Consider the following 20,424-nt stretch of genomic DNA (forward strand, 5'->3'; position numbering starts at 1 on the left):
ATCAAAAAAGTCATAGGATCAATTCAAAACAACAAGGTTCGAATCTTTAATCAAATTCCCAGAAGTTAACAAAAAGTCAATACGGGCCCACGTAGTCAAAACATGAATCAAGAGGAAGATTCTTCACACCCATAACCCTACGAATTCTAATATGTGATTAGTTTTGAAAACCAACTCCAAATCGACATTCAAACCCCAAAATAAGCCCTCTTAAGTTGAAGACAAAAACCCCAAATTTTCCTTTAAAATCCACGTTTTTAGGTGTAGAAATTCATAGGGAATTAAGGTATAAAGTCAAATCCAAGTAAAATTTACTTACCTCCAATGACTTAGTGAAATTTCTCTTCAATATCCCACACTCTCAAAGCTCGAAATATGAAAAAGTGGGTAAAAGTCCCGATATCACAACTAAAATATCCTGCGCATTGATATGCATTGCGATCGCGACACACCCCTCTCCATTGCGAAGACCAAAAATCTTCCATGATGAAACTCTACTTTGCGAACGCGAAGTACCTCCCACGAATGTGATGACCACCCCAACAAGGCCTACACAAACTCGAACGCGAAGGCAGTCCACCTATCTGACACTAAGCCTCTGTGGCCCCCTGCGCACGAACGTGAAGCACCAGCCCTCAGCCCTCTGCGAATGCGACGAGACTCATGTGAATTATAATGAACTGACCGATTATTTTGAGTATATTAGCCATTTTCCTCATTTGATGCTTTAGATATGTGTATTTGTTATTTCGTGCTTTTAGGGATTGGTTTATTTAGATTGGGGGAAGTTTTGTATTGATTTGGGACACTTAGTCCCTTGGTTGGAGGCTTAAGTGGTGAGAGTTGATCAGAGTTTGACTTTTATGTAGACGACTCTGGAATGGTGTTTTGATGGTTTCAGTAGCTTTTTATGGTGATTTTGAACTTAGGCATAAGTCTGGATTTGGAGTTACCTAGGCTGTCTTGGCTTGAATTGGCGAAATTGTAAAGTTAAAGGTTTGAAAGGTTTGATATGTTTGACCGAGGTTTGACCTTGTTAATATCGGGTTTGTATTGCAGTTCCGGGAGTTGGTATATGTCCGCTTTGTCATTTGGGCCCATTGCGAGTTGATTTGATTTGGTTCGGCATGCGTTTTGAAAGTTGAATGTTTATTAGTTTATTAGGCTTGAATTGAGGTGTGATTCATAGTTTTGATATTGTTTGGTGTGATTTGAGGCCCCGAATGAATTTGTGTTATGTTTTAGGACTCGTTGGAGTTGTTGGACGGGGTCCCGAGGGCCTAGGGTGGGCTTCGTATCATTATGGGTGATTTTGGCAGCTCAGTTCTAGTGATTTTTGCACCCGCGACAATTGGTCCGCAAGTGCTCGTCCGCAAAAGCATAAATGGGACTGAAGATACGTCTTCAGTGTAGCTCAGGGATTTTCGCAGATGCGGCAATGTATGCGCATAAGCGCGATCACATGTGCGGGTTTTGGTCCGCAAAAGCAGCTCCGCAGGTGCGACTAATGTCCGCAAAAGCAGAGTTCTAGGATGTAAGTAGTGTCCGTATCTGCGATAATTTTTCTGCAGATGTGGTGTCGTAGATGCGACTTAAGGGGCCGCATAAGCAAAAAGCCTGGGCAGAATATATCTTAAACGAGGGGTTTAATTTTATTTTTCACATTTTGAGTTATAGAGCTCAAATTTAGAAAATTTTGGAGGGGATTATCATGATTTGGATTGTGGTAAGTATTTTTTACTCGGATTTGTTTATATTTCGTGATTCCAACCATGAATTTAGCGATTGTTGATGAATCAAATTGAACTAACTGGGGATTTTAGTAAAAATCTTTTCTAAAACATAAATTGTTGATTTGAAGATCAATTTGAGGCTGGAATTGGATGAAACACATATATCTGGACTCGTATCAGAATTTATGAGTTTTGTTGGGTTCCGAGGTGCGAGACTAGGGTTGACTTTTTGGGGTTGACTTTGCATAATTGAACCAAGATCGTAGCTTTATTGGTTGGGCTTGTTTCTTATGGCTTTTATTGATATTATTAAGTTGTACTTTTTGTGGGGACATTTTCCCTTATGATTGGTCTAGCTTGCATTATTTGTGCTATGTGAAACAATGTGTACATAAGGTGACGAGTGTGTACATGGGCGTATGTGTTGGTTGTGATCGGATTATACCTTAGGATATTAATATGCCTTGATTTGGAGTTGTTTCTTAAATGAAACATGCTATTATTTTGTTGTTCACTCCCCGCACCCTTATACTATTGTAATTATTCTTGTACACATTGTTGTTGAGTCGTGGTCTATATCTTGTTGTGGCATTGTTATTGTTATTGTGGTGATATTGTGGCACATGTGTACGGGTGGTGAAGATGATTGTTATTGTTGTGTTGTGATTGAGATGCGCATGCAGCGACATGTGGGTTGTGTGTATATTGATGCACATGCGGCGAGATAAGGGGGATTATGCACGTGTTACATGTAAGGGAAAATATTTCATTTGTCATGCACACGCGGAGAGATAAGGGGGGCTTATGCGTGTGAAAATATTTAGGGAAAACTGTTTTAAATGTGAAGCTCACCCGGTGCCATAAGGGGGATTTGTGATTTTGATTTGTGCAACTTCTGGGTGATTCTTGATGTTACTATTGTGTTGGAGCGACTTGATGAATTGAGCATATCACTATTTTCCCTTAACTGATTTTACTTTGTATTTTACATGCTTTGGTTAATTCTGCCGTGTTTTCACTTGCCTTTTCTTTGGTGCTACTTAATTGGTTATGCTTCTTGTTATTCGTTTTATATTGATATTCTACACAGGTTATTTGTCTAGTGAGTGTCTTGATTGGAACCTCGTCACTAATCCACCGAAGTTAGTCTTGATACTTACTAGGTACCGATTGTGGTATCCTCATACTATGCTTTTGCATATTTTGTGTAGATCCAGGTACCTCGGTTCGTGCGCACTAGTGAGTTGATCCAAATACTGTGGAGACTTCAAGGTATACTTGTCATTCTGCTCGGAGTCACCTTCTATTGTTTCATTACTATTGTTTATTGAAATTCCAAACAATATTGCATTTTGAGCTTTCTAGTGTACCCTCTGTAGACCTTATGACTCTATACTGCCGATTTTGGTTTGTATGACTGTTGATCATTTTTCGACAATGTTATGTCATTTATCAGTTCTTATTTGATAGTTAAGTGGTTTTAATCTGTTAATCTCATCATGTGTTAGGCTTACCTAGTCCTAGGAACTAGGTGCCATCACAATCCTCAAGGTGGGATTTTTGGTCATGGGAAGTTGGTATCAGAGCTCTTGGTTCATACGTTCTACGAGTCATAAGCAAGTTTAGTAGAGTCTTGTGGATCGGTACAGAGACGTCTGTACTTATGTTTGAGAGGTTACAGAACTAATATAAAAAATCCACTTCTTTCATTCCTTATCGTGCAGATTTATTGATTTCAAAATTTGAGCCTTTGTCTTTCTATTATCTTAGAGATTGTGTGGACACGAGCTTCAATTACTAATGTTGTTGACCCTTGTGCCAGTGTTGGTAGAGGCCGGGGCAGTGGCCGAGGTAGAGGTGGACCACGTGGTGCAATAAGGGTCGTCCTAGGGCCAAGATTGAGGAACCACCAGTAGCTCCGATTGGGGAGCAGGCAGAGGCGCATGTTGCTATAACTGGACTTTAGGAGACTTTGGCACATTTTCTGAGCATGTTAGCTACCTTAGCTCAAGCAAGGTTGATCCCTGTTGTACCAGCTACTTATCAGGCTGGGGGAGGAGCTCAGTCTCCCACCGCCTGTACTCCAAAGAAGCGAGCTCATGTTTATCAGGCTCCGGGTGTTATGCCAGTGATGTCTGTGATCGCGATTCAGCCTGAGGTCAGGCCAGTGGAATTAGTGGATCAGCAGAAGAGGCTGGAGAGGTTCAAGAAGTATTTTCCTCTTTATTTCAGTGCAGAAGCTTATGAGGATGCACAGGGTTTTCTATACCAGTGCCACTATATTTTATGCACTATGGGCATAATGGAGGTGAGCGAGGTCGACCTTACTATGTTCCAGCTGACGGGTTCAGCATATAGATAGTAGCAGGATTACGAGGATAGTAGGCCAACAGATGATGCGCCACTTACATGGGCTCAGTTCACATATCTATTTTTGATGGAGTTTGTTCTACATACCATCAGTGAGGCATTACGCGCATTGTTTGAGTTGCTGCGCCAAGGGACTATGAATGTGTTCCAGTATGCTGTGAGGTTCAGTGAGTTATCTCATCATGCACCTATCCCATCATGATATGACTCGACATAAACATCACTATGGGTAATCTAATGTCACCTCATTCTATGTTAGCCTGTCAATGCGATCCTAACTGAAGATTCTGCCTTTAATATTATCTTGCAATGCTTAGCACCATATTCCATCTTCTAGAGCTCCCTCCAAGATCCGATTCTTATATATATACAATATCAATCTCAACAAGCTGTAACAAATTATAAGTATACTCCCAAGATGTAACCATACAATGTACCTCATAACTCTTATGCCCATAGCAATATCTTCCAACAACAATAGTTGCTCGTTACTAAATCTGGTATCGGTAATATACCTCATGACATCGGAAACCTTGTTCCAACACTCGCAAAATTGAAAATGATGAATGGACCGTGTAGAAATTCATAACCACCCGTCAAATCAATAAGTCATGGATTTCTCTCGCTCGATAAGAATCGTTACCAAATTCAGAGCTGATTAGTGACATTTTTTCCAACATATATTATACAAAACCTATTGCACTAATTCTAGGTCTGATAACCTCGTGTCTCCCAGTACAAGTTGTTAGACTGGCATGCCACATCAAATACCATCCAAACCTCATACGATGCGATCCATGCATCAACAAGTAACAACTCGGATATGATTAGTAATGGAAAAAGAACCAAGTGGGAACTATCTAACAAGTTAACAGATACAGTATTAAGAGCATAATGCTATAAATCCATCCCACAAGGGAGTACCCAACACACACAAAACGGGTAAAAGGAATCATATCCAACATAACCCTGTTGCGATGTGCAACCCAATCCACACATAATACCGTTACAGCATGCAACCCGATGCACATATATCAATCCATATGGGAATATCCATGATAACGACAAGGTCAGGAATCCAAACTAGAGTAAGAATTTGAAAAGTAAATGCGGAAGCAATAATAATAAGGAATTGGGCAACTAGAACTAAATGGCAGAAAATAAAGGATATGGGAAAATTCAAGGAAAGAATTCCAAGAACTTCCAAGAACGCAAGTTCTATAGCCTTGACAAGATCAAAGCAACAACGTCTTGATTTATTGAAGAAATCAAACGCCTTTACTTAAAAGCAAATCAAAACAATAGATTCGGATCTTGACCGCTTTACGAGTAACTTGAGACAACAATTAATAACTAGTATTAATCGCCTTCTAAGAATACCACAAAGGAATCAAAGATATCACAATAGAGAAGTAATCTTACTACCTTGAACTATGAACTAGTAAAGGTTGAAAGATAAATCTCAAAGCACAAGTAACAAAGGTTCAAAAGAACTCTCAAAGTATGATATACTTAATCAATAATGAATTGTCCCAATGAATGAGAAGAACTCCTTATTTATAGGAGTACCAAGGCATAAAAAGTCATTACAATTAGGTAGGGGCTGCTAAGGGGTAACAAAGTCATCAAAATTAGGTAGGGTGGTTGCTAAGAAATAAGAAAAGTCACAAAATTAGGTAGGGGCGGCCAAATCCCTTTGGGGCAAATTTGGGCCTTAAAACTACTAGTTTGGGTCATTGGTTTGGACTCCAATTGGGCTCCATTTCAAACACCCCCATTTGGACCTCTTTTAACCTCATTTTGGGCTCTTCTGGGTGCCCTTTCGCTAGATTTCAAGGGCCGAGTTCGGGACTCAATCTTCCTCCTCTTGGACTTCAATTTGGGCCACCAAATAATTATAAAACTTGTATAATTTATCTCCTTTGGTCTTGAGCTCGTCCTCCACAATTAAAAGCTTCTTTAATTGCACTTGAAGTCTAATGGCCTTATTTTGCAACTTTTTAGCTTGACATATTGTTAAAGGCCATCTTTGAGATTCCAAAGTTTCATCCTTGTCCTTGAATAGAGTTGAGCTTCCTAGGATGCTATCAACCCACTAAGCCATAATGCTCATACTCACTAAACACATATGTAACCACAACAAGCACATATAGTGCATATACATTACCATGGGGATACGTATAACATGATGCACAGAAAAGTCCAAGCATGACTAAGGTATAGTAAGTAGATCGACATCTAAAGAGTCATCTCGCTCAAAGATCGCAACAAGGCCTAAGAAAAACCACAACATGCATATGAATAATCAAGTCTTCTTTAACTCGTCATAGCATAAGGAAGTAACGCATAAAATAGATGAAGGCATGAATAACATCCATTATGCCCAATGACACACCCATAGAAAATGTTGCGCTGAATGAGTTAATCCAATCCACTGTAGAATACACATTCTTATTAGGCCTACCAATGGGCCTCCAACCCGCTTCAGGTAATTCTAAAATAGGTCAATGGCCTTCAAAAAGTCCACAGTGACCCCACCAATGATACATATAATCCACTGTCAAATCGTGAATACACTTTCCCAGTCCGCAACCAGAGGGAGAATTCACCTCTCTAATATAAGACCTCTCAGCTGCGAGAGTACCAAAATCACCATACCTAATCTATAATCCTCTCACTCAAGTGAATGGCATGTCAGACATACACAATCATCCCATGGGAGATACTCCCATTACCTTCCGCACCAAGCAGCAATACCTGAACATCACTGGCTACTAACAATGCAATCTCTATAGTGCTAGTCAAGCATCCGTTGTTAATAAACAATGCACCTTCCACAAGAAATACCCTTCCCAGTCGATACCTAAAACAATGTTAGCATTCTCTTAACATTAGATATTTCCCATGCTATTTAGATGCCTTAATACTCCTTTCAAAATTGAACCCCGACCTTGTTCATGCAATCCTGATTCCACACAGCTCACCACATCAATCATGCTAATATGCGAAAATACGAGAATCCTACTATCATCTCTGAATCACGGATATGATACACACTATCTCAACCAGAAACCTTCCACTAAGCTCCATTCAAGATAAAATCACCCACTAGGCGCATATTCATCCTCGTGACAGTCGTGCAAATTTCCTCAAGCAATCTAAACTCAAACTGCAGCACATATAATTTCACTTGTAGAAAGAAAACTCTCCGTAGAAACATCATAAGGATCACACGTCCGTAGACCACCCCGCATGAGATAACCCACCTGCTTAGTCTCAAACTGGCATCTCTCTATGACCCTACTAGGGTCACAACCACTATGCAATCACTCAATCTTCTCGAGGCTAAACTAGTCAACAAGATATAATAATCTACTTCATTCCACAAATATACAACAACAAATATCCCTCAATGCACTCATAACTCGAGACTGCATAATGCATCAAGATAGAAATCAAGCACTCACAGTCCTTTTACGTCCTAAGCAAATTCTTCTCGTCACATCCAAACCATATAAGCACATTCTACACTCACATAATACTCATCATATATCTATCTCGCAACTCACTAGACCATTAATCCCAAAATACACTTAGTCATGATGGTACCTAACCCAATCCGCTAAGTAAGCCAAATAACAATTACACATTTCTAATGAAGGTCATATTTAATAAATAAATGAAATAGCAGAATTTCGATACAACAAGTCAAGGATTGGTAGTAAAAATCACGAGACACGAAGATTTAGATTTACAAATTTGGTATTTAAGTAAATACAATATTTGTTTGAAATATACAAAAATAAAGTATGAATTCAAACCTACCAAGGACAAATAGTAGCTATATCCGAAAGATACCTACATCTTCAATGCCAACTCCCGTCATTGTCACGACCCAAAATTCACCTAGTCGTGATGGCGCCTAGCCCCAATGCTATGTATGCAAAACATAGAATAAGGTAACTGAAGTGAAGGATCAATAACAACAAGAATGAAAATAACTGAAATCTGTACGACATCCCAAGGATTGGTTGTACAAGTCATGAGCCACTTTGATTTAGATTAATAAAACAGATGTAACGAATAAATACGATATTTGTTTGAGGTTTACATAAATGAAATTGAAATCCTAAACTACCATCAATAAGAGGTCACTTGAATTTGGAACGCTGGTACATCGTCAATGCAAGGCTTCATCTTCCACACCTACGCGGCTACAAGATCTGCACGCAAGGTGTAGAAGCGTAGTATGAGAAAAACCAGACACATGTACTCGGTAAGTATCTTAACTAACCTCGGTGAAGTAGTGACGAGGTTTTAAGTTAAAAGATACTCACTTATTATTTTGCTTATGCAGATGATAAGCACAAAGAGCAAATAGAGACACGAATAACCACGTAATAAATGAGACAAGAATAATAACGACAGAGGGCCCCCGGATTATCATCACTTCTCATTTTCACAACACAATACGGTAACAAAAATAAACTACAAAGAATAACCATAATATATCTTATCCGTTGTGGAGCGCAACCCGATACACACAGACACACATAAAAATATATATATATATATATATATATATATATATATATATATATATATATATATTGCCAACACCATTGCAATGTGCAACTCGATTCGATATATAATATCAATATTATTGTGGCGTCCAACTCAATCCCATATATAATATCAATATCCTTTCGGCCTACAACTCGATCATATATATACACTGTTGTAGCATGCAACTCGATCTCATATATAGTGTAAGGAACCATAAAATTATACCAAGTATTTGAGGTTTTATGGTGCCAAGGTAGGCTAATGTCACGACCCGGAATTCTCATTGTCGGGACCGTGATGGCGCCTAACATTCCACTTGTTAGGCAAGCCGACGTTAGAGAATTATTAAGCCAATCCTTATTCAATTTAGTAAATAACCGCAAATAAGTTAAAATGAAACACAACGAGTGCGGAATGATATAAAAACTTCATAAATTACTACCACCCAGATCTGGAGTCACAACTCACGAGCTACTATGATTTACTACAAACAGAGTCTGAAAAGGAAAAAAAATACACTGTTTTAGCGTAAGGAAATAGTAAATGATAAAACTAGGAAGAGACTCCACGGTCTGCGGATACCAGCAGATCTACCTTGGGTCTCCTGACAGCAAATCCAAGCTGCTAAGCCTCACGATCAGCTAGGACCGGTACCAAAATCTGTACAAGAAGTGCAGAGTGCAGTATCAGTACAACCGACCCTATGTACTAGTAAGTATCGAGCCTAACCTCGACGAAGTAGTGACGAGGCAATGACAAGACACCCACATAATAAACTTGTGCATATAACATTATATGTACAAGAAAACAACACTAACAGCTAAACATGTACTATTGGGGGGAGGGGGGGGGGACATGCTAAAAGGGCACAGGATATAAGAGATACAGCAGAAATGATAACTAGAACAGTCAACATGCTTTTAACCAGTGAAAACAACTAAACACAGTGAAGTATATTACACGGCATCACCCTTCGTGCTTTTACTCTAAGCCTCACAATATAAATCAATAGATATGGCACGGCATCACCCTTCCTGCATTAACTCTCATAACGTGGCACGGCATCACCCTTCGTGCATTAGCACTCACAATATGGCACGGTATTACCCTTCGTGAATTAACACTCACAATATGGCACGGCATTATCCTTCGTGCATTAACACTCTCCCTTACCATAATGCAATGAACAAATAACAACAGGGAGATAGAATAACAAGTACAAGCCTTACTTCAATATTTGGTTCCATAATATCAACCTCAACTTCGAAATCAATACTCAATTATCACCAAAAGATCCGTAAACATGATAAGAACGATCAATTTAACAATACTAGTCCAAACATGTATAACATAAACAAAGGAAGCTATAATTGCAAGAAACCAAGCCCCCGCCCGCATGCTTTAACCCGACTAACGCATAAGTACTCGTCACCTCACATATACATTGTTCCCCAACATCTAAACATGTAGCAAATAGACAAACAAGTCCTATTCCCTTAAGTCAAGGTTAGACACAACACTTACCTCGCTCCAAAGTCCACTCAATGCTCAATTACCGCTTTTTCTCTAGAATCCATCTCCAAACCACTCGTATCTATCCACAAACGACTCAATAATATCAACTATTGCTAAAGAAATCAATTACAATGCATAAATTTATATTTCCCAAACTTTCCCCCAAAAATTCAAAAATTGACCCCGGGCCCGCTTGGTCAAAACCCGAGGTTCGGACAAAAAATCTATTTACCCATTCAACCCCAAGCCCGATTATGTAATTTGTTTTGAAATCCGACCTCAATTCGAGGTCTAAATTTCAATTATACAAAAATCCCTAATTTTACCCAAACCCCCAATTTCCAGCATGAAAATCCTAGATTTTAGGTTGAAAACTCAGGAAATGTAATGGGTAATTGAAAGAAAGTAGGTTAGAATCACTTACCAGCAAATTGGGGGAGAAAATCTTTTAGGATAATCGCCTCTAGGTTTTCTAGTTTTGAAATTTTTGAAAGAATGGCAAAATCTCGTAATTGGGACTGTTTTATCACTGGGCGTCAGTGTTCATCGCGTTCGCGAAGAGCAGAGCCTTAATGGCTTATGCGATCGCGGGAGATTCAATGCGTTCGCGAAGGTATAGTCCGCCTCACCTTCGCGTTCGCCAGACAGGGCTCGCGTTCGCATAGAGTCACCCCTGATTTCCCTTCCACCCTGTCTATTGCTACGCGTTCGCGTGTGACTATTCGCGTTCACGTAGAGTAATCCCCCCAATGCTCCACGTTCGTGACAGTAGTCTCGTATTCGCGTAGGAGAAAAACCCCCCAACCCAGTTCAGACATCGCGTTCGCGAGATTGCCTTCGCGAACGCGAAGAAGGAAACCAGAAGGCAGCTGAAACTGCAGAAAAACCAGAATTTCTAAGTTTCTAAAACACCCGTAGCCTATCCGAAACTCAACCGAGCCCTCGGGGCTCCAAACCAAACATGCACACAAGTCCCAAAACATCATACGAACTCGCTCGCGTGACCAAAATACCAAAATAACACCTAGAACTACGAATCAAACACCAAATCAAATGGAATTTTCAGGAAAACTTTAAAACTTCATTTTCATAACCGAACGTCTGAATCACTTCAAATCAAATCCGTTTCTCACGAAATTCGACAGACAAGTCATAAATATTATAGTGGACCTGTACCGGGATCCGGAACCAAAATACGGACTCGGTAGCAACAAGACCAAACATTAGTAAATTCTTTAAATCATCAAACTTTCAAACTTTTAAATTTTTCATCAAAATTCCATATCTCGAGCTAGGGACCTCGGAATTCGATTTCGGGCATACGCCCAGGTCCTAAATTACGATACGGACCTACCGGGACCATCAAAACACGGGTCCGGGTCTGTTTACTCAAAACGTTGACCGAAGTTAACTTAAACTAATGTTTAAGGCAAATATTTCATATTTTACACCGTTTTGTAGCATAAAAGCTTTCCAGAAACATGTCCGGACTGCGCACGCAACTCGAGGAGGGTAAAAATGAGATTTTTAAGGCTTCGGATCATAGAATTGGGTTTTAAAACACAAGATGACCTATCAGGTCATCACACTCTCCACCTCTAAAATAATTGTTCGTCCTCGAACGGACATAAAAAAGTACCTGGGCTGGTGAAAAGATGTGGATATCTACTCCGCTTATGTGACTCGGACTCCCAAGTAGCTGCCTCAACGGGCTGACCTCTCCACTGCACTCGAACTGAGGGATAACTCTTAGACCTCAGCTGTCAAATCTGTCGGGCTAGAATAGCCACCGGCTCCTCCTCGTAAGTCAAATCCTTGTCCAACTGGACAGAGCTGAAATCTAACACATGGGACGGATAGCCGTGATACTTCCAGAGCATGAACACCTGGAACACCGGATGAACAACTGCTAAACTAGGTGGCAATGCGAGCCTGTAAGCCACCTCGCCCACTCTCTCCAGAATCTCAAAGGGCCCGATATACCTGGTTATCAACTTGCCCTTCTTTCTGAATCTCATTACACCCTTCATGGGTGATACCCGAAGCAACACCGTGGAGACGGACGATCTCGCGAATGTAAATCTCTACCAACTGCTCCAAAGAATAGGTAACTGCCACAGGGATGAAATGTGCTGACTTAGTCAGCCTGTCCACAATGACCCAAACGGCATCGAACTTCCTCTGAGTCTGTGGGGGTCCAACAACGAAGTCCATAATGATACGCTCTCAATTCCACTGAGGAATCTCTATCTGATGAAGCAAACCACCGGGTCTCTGATGCTCATACTTTACTTGCTGACAATTTAGACACTGATCTACATAAGCAACTATATCCTTCTTCATCCTCCTTCACCAATAATGTTGCCGCAAGTCCTGATACATCTTGGTGGCGCCCGGATGAATAGAATACCGGGAACTGTGAGCCTTCTCAAGAATCAACTCCCGAAGTCCATCTATATTAGGCACACAAACATGACCCTGCATCCTCAAAACTCCGTCATCTTCGATAGTAACCTGCTTGGCACCACCGTGTCGTACTGTGTCCCTAAGTACTAAAATGAGGGTCGTCATACTGCTGATCTCTAATACGCTCAAACAAAGAAGACCAAGCGACTGTACAAGCTAGAAAATGGCCGGGCTCTGAAATATCCAACCTCACAAACTGGTTGGCTAAAGTCCGAATACCTGAGGCAAGCGGCCTCTCACCGACTAGAATGAACGCAAGGCTGCCCATACTCGCTGCCTTTCTACTCAAGGCGTCGGCCACCACATTGGCCTTCCCGGGGTGGTACAAAATAGTGATATCATAGTCTTTCAATAGCTCCAACCACCTCCTCTGCCTCAAATTGAGATCGTTTTGCTTGAACAAATACTAAAGGCTTTGATGATCCGTGAAAACCTCACACGACACGCCATAAAGATAGTGCCTCCAAATCTTCAGCGCATGTACAATGGCTACCAACTCTAAGTCATGGACAGGGTAATTCTTCTCATGCACCTTTAACTGTCGTGACGCATATACAATCACCCTGCCCTCCTACATCAATACTGCACCGAGCCCAACATGGGACGCATCACAATATACCGTATAAGATCATGAACCTGTGGGTAACACCAACACCGGTGCTGTAGTCAAAGCAGTCTTGAGCTTCTGAAAGCTCGCCTCACACTCGTTTGACCATCTGAATGGGGCACCCTTCTAGGTCAACCTGGTCAACGAGGCTTCTATAGATGAAAACCCCTCCATAAATCGACGATAATAGCCCGCCAAACCCAAGAAACTCCTGATCTCCGTAGTTGAAGTGGGTCTAGGCCAGTTCTGAACTGCCTCAATCTTTTTAGGATCTACCTGAATGCACTATGCTGATACAACGTGCCCCAAGAAAGTGATTGAATCCAACCAAAACTCTCACTTTGAAAATTTAGCATACAACTGGTTGGCTCTTAGAGTCTGAAGTACAATCCTAAGATGATGCTCATGCTCCTCTTGACTGCGGGAGTAGATCAAGATATCGTCAATAAACACGATCACAATTGAGTCCAAATAAGGCTTGAACACTCGGTTCATCAAATCCATGAATGCTGCTGGGGCATTTGTCAACCCAAAGGACATTACCAGAAACTCATAATGCCCGTACCGAGTCCGAAAAGTTGTCTTAGGGACATCGGATGCCCTAATCCTCAACTGATAATAGCCAGATCTCAAATCAATCTTCGAAAATACCTGGGCACCCTGAAGCTGATCAAATAAGTCATTAATTCTCGACAATGGATACTTGTTCTTGATGGTGACTTTGTTCAACTGCCGATAATCTATGCACATCCTCATCGATCCATCCATCTTCTTCACGAACAACACAGGTGCACCCCAGGGTGAGATACTAGGTCTAATGAAGCCCTTATCAAGCAAATCTTGCAATTGTTCCTTCAATTCTTTCAACTCTGGCGGGGCCATACGGTATGGCAGAATAGAGATGGGTTGAGTGCCCGGGAGCCAAATCAATACAGAAATCAATATCCCTGTTGGGTGGCATCCCCGACAGGTCTGCAGGAAACACCTCTGGAAACTCGCAAACAACTGGCACCGAATCCATGGAAGGAACCTCCGCACTAGAATCGCGAAAATAAGCCAAATAAGCTAGACACCCCTTCTCGACCATATGCCGAGCCTTCACATAAGAGATAACCCTGTCGGTAGAATGGCCAGGAGTCTCCCTCCACTCTAATCGAGGCAACCCCGGCAAGGCTAAGGTCACCATCTTAGCGTGATAATCTAATATAGCATGATAAGGTGACAGCCAATCCATACCCAAGATAACATCAAAATCAACCATATCGAGAAGTAGAAGATCTACACTAGTCTCAAGACTCCCAATGGTGACCACACATGAACGATAAACACGATCTACAACAATAGCATCTCCCACTGGTGTGGACACAAACACAGGAGCACTCAAAGAATCACGAGGCATAACCAAATATGAAGCAAAATAGGATGACACGTAGGAATAAGTAGAACCCGGACTGAAACAGTACTTGTGATAACAGTGTCAGATGAATCAGCCTCAGGCCTGGCTGGAAAAGCATAACACCGGGGCTGGGCCCCATCACCCTGAACTACATCCCTGGATTGCCCCTAGCTGGTTGGCCTCCACCTCTAATGACCTTACCTCCACCTCTAACAGTCTAGCCTCTACCTCTGGCTGTCTGACCCCTACCTCTGGCTGGCTGAGCAGGTGGTGCAGCAACTGGTGCCGGAACCATGGCACGAGAACCCTGATGTTGTGAGCAGCCCAATGCCCGAAGGCAAAATCTAGCAATGTGCCTCGGATCACCACAAGTATAACAGGACCTCGGCTCCTGTGACTGCTGACACTGAAACTGACCATGTCGACCTGAGTAACCACCCTGAAAAATCTAGAGCGAAGGTGCACTAATAGGAGCTGGTGGTGCACTGTAGGCTAGCTGGTCGGAATAAGGAATATGAGGGCCATGACCACCTGAGGCACCGTGGGATGTCTGGAGTGCTGAATGAAACGGCATGTGAGTATGGCCTCTACCAAAAGTACCCCTGCCTCTAGATGAGGCACTGCTGAACCCCCCGGAATGACGTGGTCTCTTGTCAGACCCCTGACCTCCCTGAGCAAGAACCATCTCGACTCGCCTAGCGACATTGGCAGCCGCCTGAAAAGAAATCCCACACCCGTGTCCTTAGCCATCTGCAATTTGATAGGCTGAGCAAGTCCGTCAATAAACCTCCTCACCCTCTCTCTCTCTCTCTCTCTCTCTCTCGGTAAGAAGCAGAAGAAGGGCATAACGGGCCAAATCCACAAAACGGGTCTCATACTGAGTAACAGTCATACTGCCCTACTGGAGACGCTCGAACTGACGGCGGTGCTCCTCTCTCAATGTGATAAAGAGAAAATTCTCTAGAAAGAGCTGAGAGAACTGGTCCCAAGTAAGAACAGGAGACCCCACTGGTCTGGTCAACAAATAATCTCTCCACTATTTCTTGGCTTAACCAGTCATCTAAAATGCAGCAAAATCGATGGTCTCCACTATACCCATGTTCCGTAGCATCTCATGACAGCTGTCAAGATCCTCCTGCGGATCCTCTGAAGGAGCACCACTGAAGTGAATTGGGAAGAGCTTGGTAAACCTATCAAATCTCAATAAAGCCTCAGAAGACATAACTGACCCATCACCAGTCTGTGCCGCAACAAATGGCTGAACTAATCCGACTAGATGAGTGGCTGGAGTCTGATACTTGAAGCCATCTACTCCGGAGTGTGAGTAGCAGGAGTCTGGGCTCCTCTTCCAGCCTGAGAGACGGCTGCTGCCATGGGAAATGCGCCAGTCTGGACCACACTCTCTATAAGGCCCACCAAATGGACCAAAGTGTCCTGAAGCACTGGGGTAGAAATGAACCCCTCCGGGACCTGAGCTGGTCCGACAGGCACAGCTTGGGCTGGAACCTCCTCATCAAACTCTACCTGAGGCTCCACCACAAGTGCTACTGCTCGAGCTTTGGGCTGAGCTCTGCCCCTGCCTCGACCTCTGGCACGGCCTCGGCCTCGACCTCTGCCCCTCGTAGGAGCTGTCACTGGAGGCTCTGGCTGCTGCTCGGCTGAAGATGCGGTACGTGTCCTCGCCATCTGCGAGAGAATAAGAGTAGAAGAGTTCAATTAGCATTGTGAGAAAAAAATCGCACGACAGAGAAGAATAGAAGTGAAATTTGTTCCTAAACTTCATAGCCTCTAGGAGATAAGTACAGACGTCTCCGTACCGATCCCCCAGACTCTACTAAGTTCGCTCGTGAATTGTGATACCCAGGCAACTTAGTGCTCTGATACCAACATGTCACGATCCGGAATTCCCTCCGTAGGGACCGTGATAGCGCCTAACATTTCACTTGCTAGGCAAGCCAGCGTTAGAGAATTATTAAGCCAATCCTTATTCAATTCAGTAAATAACAGCAAATAAGTTAAAATGAAACACAGCAAGTGCGGAATGATATAAAAAATTTATTAATTACTACCACCCGGATTTGGAGTCACAACTCACGAACTACTATGATTTACTACAAACAGAGTCTGAAAAGGAAAACAATACATTGTTTTGGAGTAAGGAAACAGTAAATGATAAAACTAGGAAGAGACTCCACGGTCTGCGGATGTCAGCAGATCTAGCTTGGGCCTCCTGACAGCAAATCCAAGCTGCTAAGCCTTACAATCAGCTAGGACCGGTACCAAAATCTGCACAAGAAGTGCAGAGTGCAGTATCAATACAACCGACCCTATGTACTAGTAAGTGTCGAGCCTAACCTCGACAAAGTAGTGGCGAGGCTATGACAAGACACCCATATAATAAACCTATACAGATAACAGTATATGTACAAGAAAACAACAGTAACAACTAAACATGTACTATTGGGAGGGGGGACATGCTAATGGGGCACAGGATATAGGAGATACAGTGGAAATGATAACCAGAAGAGTCAACATGCTTTTAACCAGTGAAAACAACAAAACACAGTGAATATAATCGTATGACATCACCCTTCATGCTTTTACTCTCAGCCTCATAATATAAATCAATAGATACGGCACGGTATCACCCTTCGTGCCTTAACTCTCATAACATAACACGACATCACCCTTCGTGCATTAACACTCATAATATGGCACGACATCACCCATCCGTGCATTAACACTCACAACATGGCACGGCATCACCATCCGTGCATTAACACTCACAATATGGTACGGCATCACCCTTCGTGCATTAACACTCACAACATAGCACGGCATCACCTTTACTATAATGCAATAAACAAATAACAATAGGGAGATAGAATAACAAGTACAAGCCTTACTTCAACATTTGGTTCCACAATATCAACCTCAACTTCGAAATCAATACTCAATTATCACCAGAAGATCCGTAAAATGATAAGAATGATCAATTTAACAATCCTAGTCTCAACATGGATAACATGAACAAAAGAAGCTATAACTGCAAGAAACCAAGCCCCCGCCCGCATGTTTTAACCCAACTACAATGCATAAGTACTCGTCACCTCACATATACGTTGTTCCCCAAAATCTAAACATGTAGCAAATAGATAAACAAGTCTTATTCCCTCAAGCCAAGTTAGACACAATACTTACCTCGCTCCAAAGGCCACTCAATGCTCAATTACTGCTTTTCCTTTAGAACCCACCTCCAAACCACTCGTATCTATCCACAAACGACTCAATAATATCAAATATTGCTAAAAAAATCAATTACAATGCATAAATTTAGATTCCCCAAACTTTCCCCCAAAAATTCAAAAATAGCCAAAAATCGACCCCGGGCCCGCTTGGTCAAAACCCGAGGTTCGGACAACAAATTGTTAATGGGAAATTGAAAGAAAGTAGGTTAGAATCACTTACCAACAAATTGGGGAAGAAAATACCTTTAGGAAAATCGCTTCTAGGTCTTCTAGTTTTGAAATTTTGGAAAGAATTGCAAAATCCCATAATTGGGATTGTTTTATCAATGGGCGTCACTGTTCATCGCGTTCGCGTGAACACTAACGCATTCGCGAAGAGCAGAGCCTTAATGGCTTATGCGATCGTGGGACACTCAACACGTTCGCGAAGGTATATCCCACCTCACCTTCGCGTTCATGAGACAGGGCTCGCGTTCGCATAGAGTCACCCCTGATTTCCCTTCCCAACATGCCTATTGCTACGCGTTCGCGTGTGACAATTCGCGTTCGCGTAGAGCAATCCCCCCAATGCTCCGAGTTCGCGATAGTAGTCTCGCGTTCACGTAGGAGAAAAACCCACCCAGCCCAGTTCACACATCGCGTTCGCGAGAGTGCCTTCGCAAACGCGAAGAAGGAAACCAGAAGGCACCTGAAACTGCAGAAAAACCAGAATTTCTAAGTTTCTAAAACACCCGCAGCCTATCCGAAACTCACCCGAGCCCTCGGGGCTCCAAACCAAACATGCACACAAGTCCCAAAACATCATACGAACTCGCTCACGTGATCAAAACACCAAAATAACACCTAAAACTACGAATCAGACACCAAATCAAATGTAATTTTTAAGAAAACTTTAAAACTTTTATTTTCACAACCGAACGTCCGAATCACGTCAAATCAACTCCGTTTCACACCAAATTTGACAGACAAGTAATAAATATTATAGTAGACCTGTACCGGGCTCCAGAACTAAAATACTAACCCCGTATCAATAAGACCAAACATCAGTAAATTCTTTAAATCATCAAACTTTCAAACTTTTAAATTTTTCATCAAAATTCTATATCTCGAGCTAGGGACCTCGGAATTCGATTACGGGCATACGCCCAGGTCCCAAATTACAATACGGACCTACCGGGACTGTCAAAATATGGGTCCGGGTCCATTTACTCAAAACTTTGACCGAAGTCAACTCAAATTAATTTTTAAGGCAAAATATCATATTTTTCACAGTTTTTAACATAAAAGCTTTCCGAAAACACGCCCGGACTACGCACGCAACTCGAGGAGGGTAAAATTAAGATTTTTAAGGCTTTAGATCACAGAATTAGGTTTTAAAATACAACATGACCTATCGGGTCATCACAGCTAACATGCTTGAAGGTTGTACATAATCTTCGCTGCGAGATTGATCATTGCGGTACGAACTTTTTGGGTGGTGCAATGCGTTGGGGAGTTGGTGGAATAATTTTTGCAGAATATTGCATTTCTAAATTTTCTTATAACAACAGCTACCATGCCATCATCCAAATGGCACCGTTCAAAGCTTTATATGGCAAGAGATGTAGATCTCCCATTGGACGGTTGGAAATTGGGGTAGCATAGTTAATAGGGCCATACCTCGTACATCAGGCTATGGAGAAGGTTATGACCATTAAAGAACAATTGAAAACTGCTCAGAGTTGCCAGAAGTCCTATTCGGATGTACGTCACAGATATTTAGAGTTCAAAGAGGATGATTGGGTATTCTTGAAGGTTTACCTCTTGAAGGGTATAATGCGATTCGGGAAGAAGGGGAAATTGATTTCGAGGTATATTGGACCGTAAAAAATCATTAAGAGGATTGGTCAAGTGTCTTACAGGCACGAGCTACTTCCAGAGATGTCCTTAGTGCACCCGGTTTTTCACGTGTCTATGTTGAAGAAGGTTATTGGAGACATGTCGCTTATTGCCCCGCTTGAGACTATTGAAGTCAATGAAGAATTGACTTATGAGGAGATTCTGGTTTTCATTCATGATAGACAAATCCGAAAGTTGAGGAATAAAGAGATTTCCTCCGCGAAAGTGGTATGGCGAAACCAACAAGTTGAAGAGGCCACTTGGGAGGCCGAGGAAGAGATGAAGAAGAAATACACTTATTTGTTTGAATGACTAAGTAGTTGTGTTTTAAGAAAATATTAAGAGCTCTACACTTGTACAATTTATGTTAAAGATGTTCTTTTTGGTAGTATAATGCTTACGAGGTTATGGTTGGTATTTTTCTAATGTTATGTTAAGTCATTAGATTATGAATATGTCGTTAGGATTGGTTTATGGGTACTCTGACATGTGGATAGGCATAAATACAAGGGAGACTCTACCGAAATTTTTGAAAATTTAGGGAGTTAGTCAAAAATTAGAACTGCTTGTGTGTGAATTAAGAGTTGAGTCACATTAGGTGCCGATGGCAGACTTTGACCCTCATTCGAGGACAAATAATCCTAA

General features: G+C 41.9%; 1 protein-coding gene across 1 annotated transcript; it reads left to right on the forward strand.

Moving 5' to 3' along the window:
* The first annotated feature begins 19,575 nt into the window (after positions 1 to 19,575).
* Positions 19,576 to 20,091, forward strand: LOC138902593 (uncharacterized). The gene is made up of 2 exons (XM_070190476.1): positions 19,576 to 19,751; positions 19,803 to 20,091. The coding sequence occupies exons 1-2, from the start codon at positions 19,576 to 19,578 to the stop codon at positions 20,089 to 20,091; spliced, it is 465 nt and encodes a 154-aa protein (XP_070046577.1).
* The last annotated feature ends 333 nt before the right edge of the window (positions 20,092 to 20,424 follow it).

Source organism: Nicotiana tomentosiformis, chromosome 12 (assembly GCF_000390325.3).
Source record: "Nicotiana tomentosiformis chromosome 12, ASM39032v3, whole genome shotgun sequence".
Lineage (NCBI taxonomy): Eukaryota > Viridiplantae > Streptophyta > Magnoliopsida > Solanales > Solanaceae > Nicotiana > Nicotiana tomentosiformis.